The sequence below is a fragment of the Triturus cristatus genome, chromosome 4_1 (assembly GCF_964204655.1).
Source record: "Triturus cristatus chromosome 4_1, aTriCri1.1, whole genome shotgun sequence".
Taxonomy (NCBI): Eukaryota; Metazoa; Chordata; class Amphibia; order Caudata; family Salamandridae; genus Triturus; species Triturus cristatus.
This window is the reverse complement of record NC_140585.1, coordinates 1,223,326,776-1,223,348,740: the sequence shown is the minus strand read 5'-3', so window position 1 is coordinate 1,223,348,740 and position 21,965 is coordinate 1,223,326,776. Positions and strand designations below refer to the sequence as shown.

The following is a 21,965-nucleotide window of genomic DNA, read 5'->3' as shown; positions in this document are numbered from 1 at the left end:
GGGTAGATTAGGGTGGAGTGCAGTGGGGTAGATTGGGTGGATTAGAGAAGGGTAGATTGGAATCGAGTGGGGGAGATTGCAGCGGGGTACACTAAAGAGGGATGATTGGTGTGGGGTAGTTTGGATTGTGGTAGATTGGAGTGGAGTACAGTAGATTGGAGTGGAATGGGTTGAATTAGAGTGGGGTGGGGTCGATTGGGGTAGGGTAGACTGGGATGGAGTGGGGTGGATTGGGTTCGATTGGAGTGGAGTGGGGGTAGATTTGAGTGGAGTGTGGTAGCTTGTACATTTGGGTAAAGTGGAGAAGAGTGTGGTATAGTAGAGTGTGGTAGATTAGAGTGGAGTCTAGGGGAGTAGATTGGAGTGTAGTAGATTTGATTGGAGTGAGGTAGATTATGGTTGATTTGAGTGGGGTAGACTGTGGTGGAGTGGGGTAGATTAGAGTGGAATGGGGTGGATAAGAGTGGAGAGGAGTTGGATAGATTATAGTGGAGTTTGGAGTGGGGTAAATTGGCACGGAGTAGGGTAAATTGATCTGGGGTAGATTAAGTGGAGTGGAGTAGAGTGGGGTATATAGGAGTGGGGTGGGTTGGGGTAGATTGGAGTGAATTGGTGTGGAGAGGACTGGATCATAGTGAAGTGGAGTAGAGTGGATTCGGGTAGATTGAAGTGAAGTGGACTAGACTGGGGTAAATTGGAGGGAGGTGGAGTAGATTGGAGTGTACTGGGATAGAGTGGAGTGGAGTGGGTAGTCTGGAGTAGGGTAGATTGGAGTGGGGTGGTGTTGACTGGATTGTAGTGAAGTGGATTTGGGTAGAGTGAAGTGGAGGGGTGGAGATTTGGTTAGAGTGGGGTAGATTGGAGTAGGGTGGATGGGAGTGGGGTCGGGTGGAAAAATTGGGGTGGGGTAGATTGGAGTGGAGTGGGGTAGACTGAGTGGAGTCGGGTAGGCTGGAGTGGAGTAGATTGGAGTAGATTGGAGTGAAGTGGAGTGGGGGTAGGGTAGAATGGGGTACACTGGAGTGGAGTGGGATAGATTGGAGTGGAGTAGATTGGAGTGGGGTAATTAATGTGGAGTGGAAGGCCATAGAGTGGTGTGGCATGTTGTGTCATGGAGTGAGTGGCGTAGATTGGAGGGGCGTGGAGTCGACTGGTGTGGCGTGTCATGGAGGGTCTTGGAGTGGAGGGGTGTAGAGTGAGTGGCTGGTCGTAGAGTGGAGTGTTGTAGAATGGAGTGGCGTGGCATAGAGTGGAGTGGTGTAGTGTGTAGTATGCTTGGTGTGGTAGCGCACTGCCATTACAGACAACACATTTTTAATTGAAATGACCAGACCCCAATTGCCTGTCGCAGGATCCCTCCCGATGGTCCAGTCGCGGAGGTAAGCTGCTGGCGTGCCTGACCTTCCCTCCTGGCTCGGTGGGGCTCAGGCTGGTGACCCGTCCACCCCAGGCATGACCCAGGGAGCCTGGCTGCGTGCAGCTCGTGTCTGTCTGTGGACAGCTGTCCGTCACTTAGAGAACGCTAGAGCTAAGACGCCTCAGCATTTGAGCACTTCAAAATTTTTTACTCACTTACATTTCACCAAAATACAGTTTTACTGCACACAAACGATAATGTGTGCAAATGTCATCATGGTTGATCGTATTCAAATATTTGATTCCACCACACTTCAGATTTACAAAAAAAATGTGCTTCATTACAACTAATTCTGACATATTTTGTTGTGCTAGAAAAAAAATCACACCCTCTCTTCTTACATGGATGTTCAGCAGTATTGTCACATAAATTCTCTCACTTTGGAGTTAAAGAAATAAAAGTAAACAACTAGCTCCCTGAGAGCTTGATATTTGACCTCTGTCTTTTAAATGCACAGCAAATGTGACAAGATAAGAACAAGAATTAAAGGCCTGTTTACAGACAGAGAGTTCATGGGAGATTACAGTAAACAAGGTTTGGGCAATGGGAGGGACAAACTCAAGCTGGATAGCCTAAAGCAAATAAAGCCAGCAAATAGAAAGCCGAAAGATGTGAGTTACAAACCACAAAGTCAATGGTGAGCAACATGCGAAATGCATTCCTAGGTCAGCTTTCTGAATGTCCCTGAGATGTCTTTAGAAAACCATACAGCTGTGCTTTCTGGTAGGATGTGACCTAAAAATGATTGGTGATGACCCTTCACCTTCTAGGAACACCACCAGGAACAAAAAATCTAATAGAAAAAAGCCCTGGCGTATTATGGGGTTATCCTTACATGGAGCAGTGAATCAAAACCTTGTTTTACATTTTAAAGTAGGTGCCCCGGTGCTCGCCAGAGGCAGCCACAACATATTCAAATATTGGGGGCGCAAGGGAAGCCTAAGCCCAGCGGATCCGGCCAGCTCTTCAGCCACCACTGCAGAGGGAGCCAGACATTTTTTTGTATTTTTTAAAAGTGGATGCCTTGGTGCCCACCCCAGGCACCGACATGTAGGCCAAACATTGGAGGGCTGCGGGGGAGCCTCCGTGGTCCCAGCTGGCTCTCCAGCCAGCACCCATTGAGGTGCTGGCGGGAGCTGGCTCGGTTACTTTGCTCCCATCTGGGCAGGAGCAGCCGTCTTCTTTGTTCCTGCCCGGGTGGGACCAAAGTTGTGTTTCCAACGCGAGAGTGTGTGGGAGGGGAACTGCAGTGTCCCAGTGAATAGGGTTCCCGGGACACTGCAGCTGTATTGAGCAGTGTCTTGAGGTGGCTCACATGCACCCCTCCCCAAATTTGAAATCATGGCCCCAGGGGATGGGGTCCTGGGCTTCAAGAACGTTTAGGGAGGGGTGCACGCCTCTCTCCTAAATTAAAAACTTCATCAGCCCTGGGGGATGGGGTCCCTGGGCCTCAAGGAGGCTCAGGGAAGGGGCCATACTCCTCCACTAATATTATAATGAGCCCTTGGGGATGGGCCCGCCAGGCCCTAAACAAGGCTTGGAGAGAGGGGGCGGCTTGCCCCCCTCCTTTACCAATAATTTACTTATTGACTCCTGGGATGGGGTCCCCGGGGCCTCAAGAAGACTTTGAGAGGGGAGCAGCAAGTCCCCCTTCCGGATTAAATTCAATGTGTCGACCCCCTGGGCCCTAGCCCACCTCAAGGGACTTTGTGTTTAAACGCACAGGAGACCACTATTTTTTTAGCGGTTCTTCTGATCTGTGGAATTGATAAAGAAAAGGAATACCTTTTCAGCTGAAAAGGGAGGTGGGTCCCTCTGGGGCTCCCCCACTAAGCCTAGGGAGCAGGGTATATCTACCCTGTCCCCTATATCTTTATTTTACTTTCTCTCCAGAACAGGGGACAGAGTCCACAGGTCCTAAAATGGCTGCCACCACATCTTTATGATTTGGTGACAACCAATCATATCTTATCTCAAGATGTGTCAGAGCAGAACATAATGGAACTAATTCACAAAGTTTTTGTATGTGCGTAGTTGTGACTTACTCAATGCTTGGGTGTTAATCCCTCAGTTTCCAGGAGTCAGAATGGAAACTCCCAGAAAAAACCTTCGTAAATCAGACTCCCAGACTTTAATCCTGATGATACCCCTCGAAAACATGTAAAGTTTTTAAAAAGCAAGTTCCACAACAGGCAGATGGTGCATTACCCAGCATTATTATGAAAGTAGCCAAGGATGAAGGAAAAGTTCAGTAAAAACAAGTTTGACTAACGTTACTCTTAAAAACTGTGACTTGAATTCACTGTCAAGAACCATTTCCAATGTACCTTGAATCCTTGCCCAAACCCTTTTCCAAGCTTACCTTAGGTGCCCGTGTTTCAGAGAGGACCATCGACTTAGTGTAAGTGAGCCTCTGCAAAGGAGGAGTGAAGTTTTTGATCTGTGTGCGGGCATCTCTGAGTGGATCGTCTGCTGCAGCCAGGTGCTCACTACAATCTGTGCTCTTCAGATTCGAATAGTACTGCTCCACCAACTGGACTGTGATCTAAAAGAAAAGAAAGTATTCAGATTCTTTTTATTTCCAAGAATAAATTCTTACAGAAATATTGCACATTACCCAATTCACTGACAGTACAATTACAACTATCATAAAATCACCAATAAATACTCACTTAATTAGGTCAATAAAGCCAACACAAAACACCAACATAAAACAAGAATAAAATGGTATATAAAATATCTTCTTACTACAGCTCATTGGGCGATCTGCAGCCCCTTTATTCCACTTGTATCAAAAAGTTTGAAAGTGCATCAGTTTAACCAATAACATGCAGGACTAATTTCGTCGGTTTAAGCAACAAAAGAACATGGTGCAGGTCAACATAGCGTAAACCATTTTAAAAATCGCTTTTGACAGATCATCATAGAACAGTTAGCCGTGCTGGAGCATAAACATCACATCTCAATGTTAACAATTAAAAATGCATTGTGCCAGGCCATATTTATCACAATTATCAGAGTTTTCATCAGTTTGGCCTCAGTAATGGACCCAATTATCCAATTTCAGGGCCAATCTCATAACCAATGCATCCTCCTAATTTGATCTACATCTACCTCATAGTTCAAGAAGCATCCCTGTAACTCCAAACAGAATGCCAACGCCAGTCTAGGACAGCTAGAGAGGTGAAATCTTGGAACAGGATAACAACATTTTGTTCAAATATTGTACGACGGCATTGGCTACATCCTGGTGTCTCAAACCACATGCCAGTTTTAGTCTCTCACATTTTTTTAGAACAGGTCATAGGTTATTTTACATTTGCTCTAAGACGAATACACAATCCACTAGTAGGTGGCTCACTGAGTATTTTGTACCCCACTTACATGGACACTGATCATGTTTCTCGCCTATTTTCGCTTTCAGACTTGGCATCTGCCATCCTCGGTCAATTCCTACCCTCAGCCGCAGGATTTCATTTAGCAGAATCCTGTCTGGGATTCTGTACAGATACGGGAAAAGGTCCATGCCCTCCTGAGAAATTAGAAAGGGCACAACAGATCTCTTGTTCCTCAAGTACTGAAGGTCCTCACTCCAGCTAGTTTCCTTAGCACAGAGCCTTGTTTTACTTCGCCCCGCCTTCAAGGTGCATATCTGGAAGTCCTAAGCGCTCCAACATTACTGACACTGGATTCCTCTTACCAGGGAAAATTGATAATACCTCAGGGAGAATTAACATTGATAATTTATCACAGGGGACTCCATTTCTAATAAAAATATACAATCGTAGCTTATAGCTTGAACCATTGCAATTTTTGGAAAACCAGGGAGTGATTTCAGAATGCTACTTTCTAACCCTTCCCAAGTGACCTGTCTATCCATTGCCATCACCTCCGCTCCACATAAGGCCTGAGGGATTAATTTACCCTGTATGACTTTACTTAGTGGCTCGAAAGTATAGCTGCCGTGCTTCAAACCATTTCAAGCCATTCACTTCAGTTGTCAATAAAAGCCTTGAATCTTAAATCATCTAGAAAATTTGCCCCAAATACTTATACTCTTGAACCTGCTCCAACTGCGCATTGCCTAAAAACCAGGTGAATGTCCTTTTTCTTTTTGCAAATAACAAGGTTTTTGTCTTTTCAATGTTAAGCGTTAATATATTTTCAAGGCAATGAATTTGCATTGGAGGCCAATAGGCATAAGATTCATCACCACCAGGTCACCTGAATACATAAGGCAACTGATGTGCTGACCTCTAATCTTGGAGAAAAACTATGAGTAGCACTTAAAGCCTGGGTCCTCTATCAACAAACTAAAAAGCAGTGGATCTAAAACACACACCTGTTGTAAGACATTCTCTACCAGGATTTTCCTCAACAGGCTACCTGTTCCGTCAAAATCAACCTGCACCCAGTTATCACTATGTAGTTTCATCAGGAGATCTAACAGGGTCTCGGATATATTCCACTGTTGGAGCTTTTGCCAGAATGTGCTTCTATCCACTCTGTTGAATGGCACCCCAAAGTCAATGAAACAGCAGCAAACACCACCTTCCAGCGGGAAGAGGTGTGGCGCTGCGGCCAGGGCGACTGACTCCAGAATCTGGGGATCACGGTTCGATCACCAGCGCCGGCGGCAGATTAGCCCAGCACCATGTGACTCTGGGCAATAGCTTGCTTAATCTTCCCGACAGCGCCTAGCGACCCTTACAGGTGATTGTTCGCGCTTTACAAATGTGGATTATTATTATTGACCTCCTTGAAACACCCCACAGCATGAAACAGTGGTCCATTGTTGAGGGCCTGGGCCTGAAACCTCTCTGCTCAACAGGGATCAGTTTTGTTTCAAAAGCCCAGGCGGCTAAATGCTTTAATAGGGGTTGAGAAATAGCATAGAAGTGATATCTAGCAAAAAAATCAGATAATAGTTCAATGGCTGACACGTTATGCCTTTTTTATGAATAGGCTTCATTAGGGCTCTCTTCCATGAATCTGGAGGGATGCCTGTAGACATTACCCATCTGAAAAACCAACTCAAAATTAGGCCCCACTTTCTCGGATACTTCTTAAAGATAACAGATGAGAGACTATCTGGACCTCCAGCCCTGGAGGCTTTCATATTGCAGATTATTTCAGACAGTACCACTTCAGTCTAGGAGTTTGCGATTGCCTTTCTATCAGCTTGAGAGCTAGCCGAGGTCATCGACAGATTTTCAGAGTTTCCACCGATACAGAGAGAATAAACAAAGGTGTACCAATCTTCCTAACTTATCTGTGTCTCACGGGAAGATGGTGAGGTAAGGGTAACCAAATTCACCAGCCGCCAAAAGTGCTTACTATTCTTCTCTACAATGGTGCCTAACATTAGCTCCCAATTTAACGTGTAAAATTCCCTTTTTTTATGGACACAAAAGTTACGATATGCAATTTTCTAAGAGTCTATGGCTTCTCTTACACTCGCTTTATTTGGATTTATAGTAAATCATCAACAACTCTTATGTACAGCTCTTATTCCCTCCCGACAGTTGTCATCAGACCAGCCATTGCCTTTTCCTTTAGTTCACTGACTGGCTTAAGGCCATCCTTTGCCAAGTTAAAGTGGGATAATAATTGCTTCATCAGTCTTCCGTACCAACCTATCGCATCATCTCCTATTTCCAAATCTAGATGGTCAAATTCAATTGAAAAAAGAGCTTGCAGTGGATCTTCCATAATTCAAACTTGAATTCTTCATGGTAAACTAGATCAAGGGGCAAGGTCTCGTTTTCACTGGTAGCTGCCGGAAGAATACAGTCGGGAATGATTAATGCCAACCACAGCTCCTTCAATGAATCACCAAACTCTTTAAATGCTGATTTCTCATTAAAATCCCCCTACAACAAAGAGAGTATCAGGATAATCCAAGAACAATCTTTGCACATCATTAACCAGATTCAACACTTCACCCTCGGGTAAGGGGCGGGCTGGTGGAACACATATGTTAGACAAATCATTTGTTTTAACTCTGCATCATCAGTGAACAGATAGATTAAGCACCATACACGAGCAGTTTGCAAATTCGTTTTCCTTCCACAGTGGACAGATACCAATATTAGTAATTCACCTACTACTCTTTCCCTAATCGAGTCCTGGCATTTTGTGCTATAGAGACACATCCCTCAATAACTGGGTACTCCAGCAGCCAGGTTTCCTGGAGGAACAATACTGGGTAATTAATCAGGACTTCTCCGTAATTTCCCATTTTCATGAAAGATTTAAACCCATGAATGTTCCATACCATGACACACCATGGCAGTAGATGCCTTGACTCCTACAAATCAATCTCCTCAGCTCCTCCAACACTCCAAGCTGAAACATAAGGACCCTGCACGCCATTAGGGAGGGTGCTCTCCTCTCCTTAAGAACTATACCTCTGACGACTATGGTCATTTTTCCTCCTGAAATTAAGAGGGTGTCTGATCACATCAAAATCGAGAAGGTGGGGCAGAGCTTGATTGCCCCTAGTTTGGACTCGATCATTTTGAAACGTAATGGTAACTATTCTTTCTTGGGACCGATCCCGTTCCCACTAGCTCCTTCTGGCACCTGTTCTCTGCACCACACCCAAGAACCTCGTAGAGGTACCCTGATTGCGTTTTTACCCACTATGTTCACATAAAAATTGGGTTTTCCAGGGGCAACCCCCATCCCCGACTGACTAACAGGCTCCCACTTTACTTTGATATGTTCACATAGGCAAATGCCCTTTGCTACCAAAGCTGGTGCCAAGGCTTTAACTAAACACTTAGTATCCTCAGAGGCAAATAGTACACATGTTAACTCCTCCACCACTATGGTCTTGAAGCCAACCAATTCCAGATCCTTTGAGGTGATATTCTTGAATCTTAGATCTATTTATAGGTCGGCAGGCAGAGTGCTGTATTTTTTTCTTAGATTGGGTTTTAAAAATAACTGCCTGGGATCACGTCTTACTTGGACAGGTGGAGTCTTTTTTAAACCAACCTTAGCTTTGCTTTTGCCAGCAATACTGCTACGAGACGTGGGATGTGGGGGGTCTCCCCATACTACTTTTGCTCCTATGTGGGGGGTCTCCCCATACTACTTTTGCTCCTAATTGCCTCCTTCATACCAGTCATACATTCAGCAGTCTGCTCCAGAGTTTTTCTTCCCCGTGGAAATTTCCTCAGCCTTCTTATACAAGGCCTCTCCCTGGAACCTTGTTGCTTTCCCTTCATAGGATTCACAACTGTAATTGGTAACTCAAGAGGTTGCCTAAGAGACCCACTTCATGCATCTTCTGCCATTCCACACAGTTTAACCTTCCCCTCCTTCTGGTGGCCCTCTTTTCGTCCCTCATTCTGCATGACAGGTTGATACTAAACTTTGACAGGACTCTTCTCTTCCCGAAACCACTCCCTCTTTTCAGTACTAGACAAGGGCACTTTGAAATTAAGGCCCCACCCCCTACAACACTGTGGTAGATGGCATAACCTCTTGGGGGCCTCAAAGAACACCTAATTATGGGATGAGCCCACACTCCCAGGGTAGCGTCCTTAGCCCTATCCTTTAATGTTTTACTTATACTTTCAAGAAGTTTGATCTGCCTAACGTTTTGAGTGTTATTCAATACTAAGGCTGTTAACAATCCCTGAAAAGTTATTTGCATAAGGGATAAAACATTCAGCATTGTCAAGTCTTGGGTAAATTCAGAATAGAAAGTGGTGGCAGATTACTTTGACGAAGGATACGAAGATCTGGAATCTGTGGCTCAGTCAACTAGCACTAGTGTGTAGCACCTTTTACTTTCAGGTCAGAGCCATGGCTTGGCTAATTGGAAGAAACACAATACCTCTTACACCCAGCCTGTCAATACCAGACACTGACACACCTGCTTATACGTTTATCTTACTCACTATATTGGTCTCTAAATCACCCTTAACATGATATACTAGCCAAACTCCTCATGTCCACTTCCGTTTTAACAGCAACTAAAAGTGACAAGATTATTAGCCAAATAATACTGACAGCCAGGTCGCAATTTACTATCTGATGTTTGCTACATAAATGGTCCGGTGTCAACACAAACAGTGCTTGTAAGCTTCACATTAGAGATTTCAATTTTTTAGTGTTTCATGGCACACTGGAGAAGCAATGTACTATAAAAATGTCAAATACAAGGCAAATCAACACAACACAAGGGAAAGCACACTGGAATGAAATGGAGAGATGACTGGCAATACTATTTGAAGAGCCTACTGTAAGTGGCTCTGGGAGCCCAGGCATGAGCAAAGACAACTTTACTTGAACACATGTTCTGTTGACAGGTAACTCCCTGCTAACGCTCCAGACATGTATGAAAGATGGATACGCCAACTCCACCTGAACAATGCAACAGGAGAAGTGAGTTTGGTGGCAAAGAAGTGAAACAGGACGTTGCAACAGGTCTTTAAAGGCTGTACCAATCAAGAAATGTACCATAGTTGCTAAATGTATTTTAAAATCCAATACATGGGTTCCTAGAAGGGCTGAGAGATGCGTATGTGTGGGGTGTGTCTCTTAACACGCCAAGCAGATGGGAAATTCAGCTTCACTCAAGCAAGAAGAGACAGTGTATTTCTTGGATAAGTTAGTTCAGCTGAGAATATTTACCACTGTGTAATTGTGATTCAAGGATAAACGTAAAGGTTAAATTAAAAATAAAATGTAAAATGTGCTTATGGGACTCTATCACTATTTTCACCTTGTCTTTCCATGAGCGGTCTTGGCTTACCATAACCGCAAGGACCATGATTATAATCTCTAGCCTGCTTGGCCCATCTCACTCACAACCATTGTTTGCAGTCTGGTATGTTACCCAGCTGGATCTTGTCACGCTGGGTATCAACACATTTCGACCCAATCTAATCCAGACCATGCCCCCCCCCCTCCCGCTTGTCTTGTTGCCATACATGGCAGGGCTAAGATCTGGGCCTCAACATATTCTCTTGTTTTAAATGTTGGGGTGGTGGAATGGCTGAGAATAGAGGGAAGGAATAATATGAACCTTGTCTTTCCATGAGTGGTCTTGGCTTATCATAACCGCAAGGACCATGATTATAATCTCTAGCCTGCTTGGCCCATCTCACTCACAACCATTGTTTGCAGTCTGGTATGTTACCTAGCTGGATCTTGTCACGCTGGGTATCAACACATTTTGATCCAATCTAATCCAGACCATGCCCCCCCCCCCCCTCCCGCTTGTCTTGTTGTCATACATGGCAGGGCTAAGATCTGGGCCTCAACATATTCTCTTGTTTTAAATACTGGGGTGGTGGAATGGCTGAGAATAGAGGGAAGGAGTAATCTCTAGCCTGCTTGGCCCATCTCACTCACAACCATTGTTTGCAGTCTGGTATGTTACCTAGCTGGATCTTGTCACGCTGGGTATCAACACATTTCGACCCAATCTAATCCAGACCATGTCCCCCCCGCTTGTCTTGTTGCCATACATGGCAGGGCTAAGATCCGGGCCTCAACATATTCTCTTGTTTTAAATGCTGGGGTGGTGGAATTGCTGAGAATAGAGGGAAGGAATAATATGAACTGGCTATCCTCCACAAGAGGGGTTCATTGCTAAAAGTATATTGGTATTGGAGTTGTATGTTAACTACTGCCAGTCAAGTGGTGAGAACATGGAGAGGTGTGTTAGCTACCGGGATGCTGGAGGGAAATCTGAAGGCAGATGCTGGAGCGGTCAGAGTGGAAATAAAACGATAAGGAATTCTGTGCATTTCAAGTCGGCTTCAATATTGATAGCCCTGTTTGCCTAGCTTCTGCCTCCTTCTCCTTATGCGGATCTAGTCCATTTTGCATGGAGGATCAGTTCCTTCAAGAATGTGAAGACCTGATGGGGCTGATATGCATTCCATTAGAGAGAGACAACTCATAATGGCATTCTCGTGGAAGACACATGGGAGCGGAATGATGTTAAAGTGGTTGGGGGTCATGTGGGATTAAGGATTGCCCATACTTATTCAGCATCTTCTGGATGCCAGGAGTAGGTATTGTAGTGTCCTCCTCAGCCCGGGAGCATACAAATGAACACAACTCACATGGAGCTCTGTAACAGACGTCTTTATTCCCCAGCATAAGTATTACACTGTACTCTGATTACATCATAACCATTAATAACCACAACGCAACACCGCCCAGCAAGTTGCGGAATTCCTATATTGAGTCCGTCCAGAACTGCAAGGGTCTTTGCACACATAGTCTCACGACACTACTTCTTCCGCTTTGTTAAATAAAAAGTATAAACAACAGTCGCATTATATTTCTTCAATAAGTCATTGAGGCGCTTGCTCGAGTGGTATGAGGGGGTTGAGATTCACTCTGACTGTGCACTGATGGCACAGGTTCTGAAGCTTGATATGGACTGTTAGGCAGGGTTGTCTCATTCAAAATTGCAGGAGCTGACAAAAGTCGAGGTAGGTGCTTAAAGTGTGACAAGTCCTGTGTGCTGGACTTTCCGGGACGATGCGCTGTCATCATGTGTCCTTACATGTCAAAACTCTCAGAGGGTCAACAGCAAACGGAGTGTCAGTATTCTGCTTTCGTTTCTGTTTGACCAGGACCCAGTCACCTTCATCGAAGACTGTTTACTGAGCACGTTGATGCTGATCGGCATAAGCTTTCATTTTTCACCTTCGAGAAATGTCTGTAACATGAACCATATCAGGATTCAAGGATTAGTCTACTGTCCACTGTGGCAGTTTGGTTCCGATGGCTCTCCAAAATAGCAAGGTGGCAGGACTCTCATCAGTTGTGGAGTGAGGAGTTGAACAACAGGCACAGGGGCCTGGAACCCCTCCATTGATGTTCACTGAATTACCCTTTTTAGACTACCCATAATTTGTTCCACACTATTGGCTTGAGGTCACAGAGGTGTACTCTTTTAATGCTTGACATTTAGGGCCTGATTACGAGTTTGGCGGTACAGGTACGGGACAGTATGCCACCGCCCCGCTCCCACACCGTCAGATTAGGAGTTTTCTTCTGGTCTGGCAGGTGGTCCTTTGGAGTTCCCACTGTGGTGCCTTTCAAAAGGCATCGCACTGGGAAAGTTAAAGCCCGTTCCTGCACGGCATGGACTGGGAAGTCAATGCCATGCAGGAAAGAGGGGTGCATGCACACAGGGGGCACATGCATCCCAAGGGCGATGAGGCACCAGAGGACCCTGTAGGACCCCCCTTTGTTTCTTCAACGACACCATAACAAATGGGGTCTTACCGTCTTGGTTAGGGTCGCAGTGAGGAAACTTGCAATAAGCTTGAGGGTGCAGCGGCAATAACACCAGGTATACTGCTGCCTCAAGACCGCCATGGCAGCACCAGGGATCGCGTATCCATGGCGGCTGTGGCGGTCCACTCACGGTCCGACCACAGTACTTGTAATAGGACAGTCGGACCACTGGTGCGGCGCTCCCCCACCGCCACTACACCTCCACAACAGGTTTGGCGGTCCGAACTCGTAATCAGGTCCGACTAGAAACTCCTTGAATACTTTGATATCGAATGGCAGCCTATTGTGGATACCCCACACTGCAAAGATGTCATTCAGCTGCTCAATAGACTTGTCATGGGTTGTTGAAGATAACTCCTCTACTGAAGGAAAGCGTGAATATTCATCAGTGACTACAATGAGATGATCTTCATTTCCTAAGGTTCCAAAGAAAACAACTGCAACTCTTTCTCAAGCCTGTGCAGGAAGGCCAGACATTATCAATGGATTCTGCGTCACTTAAGGGGAAGACAGTTGCAAAGATGGCATTCTTTTAGTTCCCTCTCAACTCACTCACTAGGTGCTGGAACCACACTCGGTCTCTTAGGAATCTTTTGCTGGCTACAATGCCACGATGTCCTGCATAGGCTAGTTCAATGACTTGCGTTCTAAGGCTCTCAGGTATGATGATTCTCGAGCCTCTCAATATAACACCTTCCCTGGCCACGGACAGTTCATCCTGAATTTTAATTTTGTTTTTAATTCAACATCGTCAGCAAAAGTTAGATTACTCTTTTTCCATGACTGAGCTGAAATATCTTTGTGGATAAGCATGTTCTTATCGACATTAGTAGCAGCAATAATCTGCTCAATGGATAGGGCTGCTGATGTGCTGGACCTATCAATGAAGTTAATGTACTCCTCAGCTGTTTTGGATGTTGAACTGTGACAACGTAGTGGTACTCCTAAAAAGTAATCAGTAGAGTTCTGATCTTTACCCAGCTAGTGTACAATTGCATAGTAGTACTCTTACAGTTGCATTCTCCACCTCTCAATGTGAGGAGGCATCTTGGCGTTCGGGTTTCCAAAAATAGTGAGCAGCGTTTGGTGGTCTATAATGACAGTGAAACGTTTTCTGTATAGAAACACATGAAAATGTTCGCAGGCCCGCACTACAGCCAGACTCTCCTTCACTCGCTGAGAATAGGCATGTTTAGTGTCAGACAGGCTTTGACTGACGTATGTCACAATGTGTCTCTGAGCATTAGGATAACCATTATGTTGAGTAAGGATTGCCCCCAGCCCCACCAGGCTTGCAGCTACTGTGATCTCAGTATGCAACTTGGTGTCAAAATAGGCCATCTCGGTTGCATTCACAATCGCATGTTTTATTCTTTTGAAGCTTTGATCACATTCAGCAGACCACTGGACAGGGATATTTAGTTTTGTTGAGTTTCTCAATGGGGCACTCACACTAGCAAAGTCACAAATGTACCTTGAGCAATACCTGGCCATGCCTAAGAAGGATTGCAGAATGGTGACATCCTGTGGGGGGCAAATAGCTGACAGTGCTTGCACTTTATCTGGGTCAGGAGTCATTCCCCCATCAGAGAATATGTGCCCAAAGAATTTGAGTTTAGTCTTGTGAAACTCACACTTTGCTGCATTCAGAGTGAGACCTGCATCAGCAAGTAACTGGCACACTTGTGTAAGAGCCTTGTCATGCTCCTTTTGCAATGCTCCAAATACCAGTATATCGTTACTGCAATTAAAAGCATGCGTGACAGGTTGAATTATTAAATGTATAACATCCTGAAATAGTTCTGCAGCTGGTGATGCTTCTTTTGTAGCTGAACAAACTAACATGAGCCAAAAAAATAGTTATGTATCTGCAGTTCTATGAAATCAATCAAAATTTGTATAGCGTGACTTACCACCCCGGTGGGTATCAAGGTGGTGAGGTATGGGGAGCTTCAGTAGAAGAGCCAGATCTTGAGTTCCTTCCTGAAGTCAGTGAGTAAAGTGGAGGTTCGGAGATGTAGTGGGAGCGCTTGGCAGCTAGGTGGAAGGCTCAACCTCCACTGCGGCTCCACCGGATGCAGGGAATGTGGACAAGGGAGGCGGAAAGGACTTGTCTGGCCAGCAAGTGGAAGATCAAGCGGTGGTTGATGTAGGAAGGTCCGACGATGGGAAGGGCCTTGTAGGCAAGGGTCAGCAGTTTGAACTTGCATCTCTTCTGGACAGAGAGCCAGTGGAGGCTACTCAGGGGGGTAATTCTGATCAATTTGGGCAGGTTGAGGATGAATTTGGCTGTGGCATTCTGTATGGTCTGTGGTTTTTGAGAAGATGGGTGGTGGGTTCGGTGTAGAGTGCATTTCCATAGTCTAGTCGACCTGTGATGAGGGCTTGAGTCACTGTTTTTCTTGCACTGATGGGAATTCACCTGAAAATCTTCTGAAACATGCAAATTATATGGAAGCAGGAGAAGGCATCGGCATTGACCTGGTGCTTCATGAAGAGATCGCTGACCAGGACAATGCTGAGGTTGCAGGCGTGGTTAGTGGGGGTGGGAGAGGGCCCAAGTGCAGTGGGCCGCCATGTACCAGCCCACGGGGAGGTGTTTCTGTCGAGGATGAGCACTTCTGTCTTGTCTGTGTTTAGCTTTAAGCAGTTGAATCTCATTCAGTTGGTCATGACGTTTTGTTTATTGTTATAGTTTTTTGTTAATGTAAATGTCTGATGTACGATACTTTCATAACTTAATTGTCGAATAAAGTTTTCAAAATGGTAAAATGGTAAATTGACTCTGGTAGTGGCGGTGTCTTCCGTGAGAGAGAGGATGAGTTGGGGGTTGTAAGTGTATGATATGATGTTGAATCTATAAATGCGGATGATGTCAGTCAGTGGGGTCATGTAGGCGCTGAAGAGGGTGGGGCAGACGGAGGATCCTTGGGGGACTCCGCTGAGGATACTTTTGGGTTCCGAGGTGAAAGGCAGTAGGTGGATTTACTGTGTGTGCCCTGTGAGGAAGGAGGTGATCAATTTGAGGTTGTTTCCTCTGATGCTAATGTGGTAGAGTCTGGTGATGAGGATGAGGGTGTAGTGGGAGACGGTGTCGAAGGCTGTGAAAGGTTGAGGAGGATCAGGGCTACTGTTCCAACTCATGTTGATGGCATCGCTTGTTCAGGTCAAGACGGGAGAAGACTTTGGCACTGTTCAGTTGCATGATCGTGTCCGCTTTGTGTGGCCCATGATGTCTTTCTCTCCTGATTGCTTTGCTGGCCTGTCACATAACAACAGAGATGCGCACTGCACCTCCACTGTACTTTTCTGGCACCACCACTATGGGCGAAACCGATGGCTTAGGGCAAGTGGAGCGCTCATTGATGTAATGCTTCAACACCATTTCTAGTTCTTTCTCAACTGCTTTTTGCAAGTGAAAAGCGACTGTGCAAAGCCGCCCGGTCAAAGGGATGAATGTCCTCATTAATGTGACGTTGCACTTTTATTGTCCTAAGCCTTCCTACGCCATGAAACGATAACGGAAACTGACTCACAATTTCAGATTGAGTGTGGAGATTGTAATTGAGAGATATCAGTCCCATGTCAGCAGCAGTGGCAAAACTGAGAATGCATGCACTGGGCGAAGTTCCTTGAAGAACGTGAATTGGTGCATGCACTGATATTGCTTTATGTCTCATTGTCGCAGTGAATGAGCCTCGACTCTGCAACGGTTTAGAAGCAGCGCACATGTATACCTTTGTGTTTAATGGGTTGAGGCGTGGCACAGGAGAGAGGATATTGAACTTTTCGACTGGCATGATGTAAATCAACTCACCACTGTCTATGACAAAGGTTATGGGGAAACCCTTGACCTTTATTGTATTTTTGGGGCATTGTCCAAATGAATTTGGTTGTTTCATTTGCCTTTGTCTTTTGTTCTTCCTTGCAAGCAGCCAAACCTACATGTGCCAGTCATCCCTTGGTCGATACCATTATCGCACACCTTCTTCACTGGTGCTTGACCACAACGTTGAAGAGCTTTTCTAGAATGACATGACAACGATTGACTTTGTCTGGTTTCTATTTGCTGTAACTGATGTTGCTTTTTGGCCTTGTCAGCGTGGCAAGAATGCTTCTGGAACCGTCTAGAGTTCATTTTCTCTTCTTGCTGTGACATATTTGGTTTCTCTTTCGCTTTGCAAACCATTATGAGGTGTTTTCTTTTCTGCAACCTTTGCACGTCTGTCCTATGGCTGAAGATTTGCCTTCATGGGGAAATGAAAACCCACATTGGAAAAACAACTTTTTCTTCTTTGAAGACGTCAACTTGAGGGCATCTACCTTGTGCTTACTTTTCATGACCAATGCTGATTCATTTTTTGCTGTTCCAGCTTCCATATCAGTACCTTGTCGATCTGCCCTTTCATCAACCCTTGCAGCCATTAGTACTTTCTAAACTGAATGCCTCTCTCAACATGCGTCTTCTGAAAGACAGCTATCGATAACTCTAAGGCGTATGCTTTTTCATCATTAAATTCACTAAACTTACAGTGTTTGATAAGCACATCAAGTCTTTCAACAAACTCATCCATCGTTTCACCAGCTTGCTGTCTCGCTTCGGTGAAAATGTACCTTTCTTTGATCTGATGGCACGATATTACATCAGTCTGCGAGATTTTCTTCAGCACTTCCTTTCCTCTGTCACCAGCCAGGTTCTTTAAATACTTAAAGATTTTTTTATCCTCTACTTCTTCTAGGGCATCTATCAAGTCATCGAACATCTCGATCCATGCAGTCCACCTGGCGCCAATATTCTGCATCGTGGCAGTGTTGGATAGCATTGTACTTAGCGATCGTTTCTACTATGCTGTTCAGAGGACATCTGCTGTTCACCTGGACCTATAACTTCTACACGCACTGGCCATGTGCTCGCACTTGGGTTATCACGCCTGATCTGAGGTCATAGATCCTCGTCTTCTTTCTTGACGGTAGGTACCGGTTTTGTTTCTTGCACTTAGTCATTGTTGCATTTAGCTTTTTGCATCGTATCTAGTTGTCACTGTCTTTAGTGTTTTGCTTTGTATCGATGATGGCCCTGTGTTATGGCGCAACACAGTATTTCTTGTTTCAACCTTACCGTACTCTGGTAGTCTTTTCCAATGAACTCCTCCGCAGGGCAGGAGTGGGGCTTTGACTCCACACACACCAACTTTGAACTGCTTCTCATCAATATGAGCGCATGTGGCACGCAGAAGCAGTTTGCTGTATCATTGCAAACTCTTGAGGAGAGCAGTCTCACTTCTTTGGGGCACGTATCCCCTGCTCGTCACCAGTTATAGTGTTCTCCCCAGCCTGGGAGCCTGCAAATGAATACGCCACAAATAGAGCTCTGTAACAGATGTCTTTATTACTCAGCATACGATCACACACTGCACACTGCACTCTGATTACGTCATAAACGTTAATACCCACAACTTAACACCTCTCAGCAAGTTACGTAATTCCTCTGTTGAGTCCGTCCAGAACTGCAAGGGTCCTAGCACACATAGTCTCATGACACTACAGGTATTCCACGATTTGTGTTTGACAATTTCTAAGCACACTTAAATTAATATTGAGTTACGGTCAACCCGGAGCGCATGATGACAGCGTCATTCATGCTTTTATTTCTAATGTAAAGCTCCAGCATGGTATCACTGCCCAATGGCAATGATGTGCACTGTTCAGCCACTGATTTAGCTACGTCCCTTAGAACTATCCATCGCTAAAAAGAATGTGGGTCTATTTATAAAAGCAATTGTGGTGTCTTCTGTGGTTTAGTTTGGAGTGGGCCCTTTGGGATGAATGGGTGTCCAGAAGCCCTATTCTGCTGTGCAAGGCTAGTTACTGGTTCATTGGCTGTCTATAATTAATGCCACTTTGGCACTCTTGCTATAGCACCTCTTAACGTTACTGAGCATATTTGCATGTTATTTTAAAAAATGTATTTCTTTTAACAAAAGAATAACACTTTTTGGACACTACATTTATTGCAAACAATAAATATGCTGTATAAGCTAGTAGTTCTGCCCCACATCACTCTCCATGAGTAAGCCCTGACCACTGCACTTTGCTACCACAACTACCAATGTCTTAAAAGCAGGTACATGGCAATTCTGTGAAATCAAAGGTGTACCTAGTTTCTCTGTCTCCAAAGAAAGGGGATATATTCATTCCAAGGGTCGCTATGCTGCCCCTGAGTCACACTGGCCCTGACCAGGGTTGCTTTGAGAACAAAATTAGGCCCGGGCACCGAAGGACAAAGTGGCCCACATTTGTGGGTAATGACATTTCATGAAACGTTGCTTAGTATTGGGAGTGATCTCTGATAAATTAAGATTTCTAAACTTGTGGGGTCAGTAACATTGGCAAAGACTAGACTCACCACTAGACACCATTATTCCACAACAACTCACCCACGGGTTTCCTCACCTGATCTTCAGGTCTATACATTTCTCTACTTCGGGTGCCTGAATGTGTTTGTCACCTATTGGTCCCTTAGTCTGTGCTCCCCCCCAACCCCCAAAGATCCCTGAATATCCTGTATTATATCAGCCCATGAGTCAGAGAACCATGTGCATCCTTTATGTCTTGAGGATTCTGTTCACCCTCAAGAACCAGAGGTCTTCCTCTTTTGGTTGTCACTCAGGAGCCTCTCTGCAAGTGATGTCTTTAGGGATTGCATACTACTTTGTACTTGATATCTTTTGTATTGTGGGTAGAGACTTGATCTGAATCAGGAAAAGCTACAGGAATTCACTCCAAATGTATTTATTTCTCTCTGTCTCTATATCCCTTTCTTACTTGCTGTGTGCACCTCTCTTGTTCTTCCTATCACTGTTTGCCCCATCTCTAGTTCTTCCTTTTTCTCTCATACTCTACTTCTTTTCCTCTCCTTGGTCTCTCTCATTCTACCTATGTGCTTCACTCAGTCTCTCACATTTCCCCTCTCTTTTACTTTCTTTCTCTCTGTCAACAAATCCCTCCCTCTCTCCCACTCTTGACTCCCCTGTGGGCTATTTTTTTTTTACTTATTTGTATCTCTCAGGCCCTTATTTCACCTGTCATTTTGTATCCCTCCTTTAAGTTTTATTTCATATCCCTGTCTTACAAACCTTTCCCTTTTCTCCTGTCTTGCTCTCTCCTGTCAGCCTCTTTCAAGTCCCTCTGCCTCTTAAATTTATTTGTACTAAACTTAATGTTATATTTGTATGTGTCCCCTTTATTGCTTTCTGCAGACAGTAATGGAAAGCCCTCCACTCCAGTGCCTGGAGGCAGCGTTGAAACCAAAGGAGAATCCACAGGTGAAATTTCCTTTACTATTCCATCCCTTTGATGAAGGAAATTCCACTGGTGCATTTTAATCTACATTTAGCACTACCTCCTGGAACACCACCAACCTCTAAACTAAGCCCTAGAATGAGGGATATAACTAGGATAGTGCATGTGAGGTAGTAACCATGCTTCCTTTAACTTCATAGACCATGAAATGTGTGACACCCTCTACTGCCTTCTGCTCCTTTCCATCATTTCCTTTGCCATTCACTTTTATTTTATTTTTGTATTTTTATATAGAGCAAACTCTACCCAATGGTATTGGAGAGCTCTATATGGACACTAGAAACGCAGGATGCTGAACCAACGCTGAGACTCAAACCTGGTTCCCAAGTCAGCAGTTCTGGCTGTTAGGCCACATCCTCTACCACTTTACCAAATCACAATTAGGGTTTCAGAATACCTACCAAATCGGTATTTGGAAGCAGCGTGTTAAGGCCGCCCCTTCCAAATATAGATTCTTAAGGTATGTAATAAAGTTTTGCAACAGAAATCCAGTAGCAAAACACTAATATCTTACCACCTCATCAAAGGTAAGCCATTTACAAACTGTAAGGGGTCAACAAGAGACCCATTCCCCATTTGTGAATGTTGACAAAAAAAAATGTTTTAAGAAGTTAAACCACTGCTTTACTTCAACATTATGACTAATCTGAAAAACATCAATATAAAACTATTCTTGCAAACTATAAAAAGATGGTCATTAATGAAAAAAGCCATTATTCCATCCAACAAATTGAAAAAGCTGGCAACTCTAGTAAAGAGTTGTTTCAGGTTATAAAGAAACTCACTTCAGCTACAAAAAATAACTCTTCTATCTATAACTAAGAATTTTGCGACACGCTTGGCCGGACGGTTAAGGTCGACCAAGTCTTTGACCTATTTGACAAATCTAAAGTTAATACAGACTTAAAAGACCAGGAAGTGATTAATGACATGCTGCTCACTGAATTCACTCTTCTTTTAGCTGCCAAATCCGGCTCCCCTGAAGACCCATTCCCCCAAAAGGTTTTACAGCTTGCAAATCAACACATTGCCTCCTATCTATCATCAGTGTTTAATCAAATGTTTTTGCAAGGATCATTTCCCATTATTACAAGCTTGTATCCTTCCTCTTATTAAGAAGCCAGATTTTGACATTAGTGATCCTGCTAATTATCGGCCCATTTCAAGACTTCCTTTGCTAGCTAAAATTGTAGAAAAAATAATAACTGCAGAACTGTCCAATTTTTTTTCTGAGAATCAGCTTTTAGACCCCAGTCAGTTTGGGTTTAGAGTGAATGATAGTACATAGAGTGCATTGATAAAAACTACTGAAGAAATACGAATTACATTAGATGGTGGAAGGTCAGCAGCGCTTAGTTTACTTAACCTGTCCGCGGTGTTTGAAACGGTGGACCATGGTTTATTGATCCACCGTCTGACCGCTATAGGAGTTAAAGGTAAAGCTCTTACTTAGCTAACATCCTTTCTATCAGGGAGATCTCAAACTGTGAATCTGGGCCAGTTCAAATCCTCACCTTTTACTCTGCCATGTGGGGTTCCTCAGGGCTCTTCATTGAGCCTGACGCTTTTTAATATTTATGTCTCAGAACTTACTGCCCCTTTGATAAAATGTTTCAACCTGAATCCAACATCCTACGCTGACGACATCCAATTGGTGGTCTCAACTGTGGATAATGATGTCAACTGCTCTCTAAGATTACACGATTGTGTAATCGCCCTGAGTAGCTGGATGAGCAAATACTGCCGAAAACTGAACTCAAGCAAAACAGAGGTTCTATTATTTGGTAACCTCTCTCCAACATGGTCTCCTGCATGGAGGGCAGACAGCCTGGGCCCACCCCCCACTCAAATGATTAAGGCTAAAAATCTTTGCTTAATCATGGATGAGAAACTTAGATATGAGGCC

The 21,965-nt window shown here is 44.4% G+C and overlaps 1 protein-coding gene across 11 annotated transcripts in view; it reads right to left on the bottom strand.

Annotated features, from left to right (window-relative positions):
* The window catches only part of ARHGAP9 (Rho GTPase activating protein 9), a 921,400-nt gene that overhangs the window by 649,302 nt on the left and 250,133 nt on the right, over positions 1 to 21,965 (bottom strand). For all 11 annotated transcript variants that reach the window (XM_085654614.1, XM_085654612.1, XM_085654615.1 and 8 more), the window contains one exon: positions 3,780 to 3,962. In XM_085654614.1, coding sequence (XP_085510740.1) covers positions 3,780 to 3,962 — 183 coding nt within the window. The remainder of the gene's footprint in view (positions 1 to 3,779; positions 3,963 to 21,965) is intronic.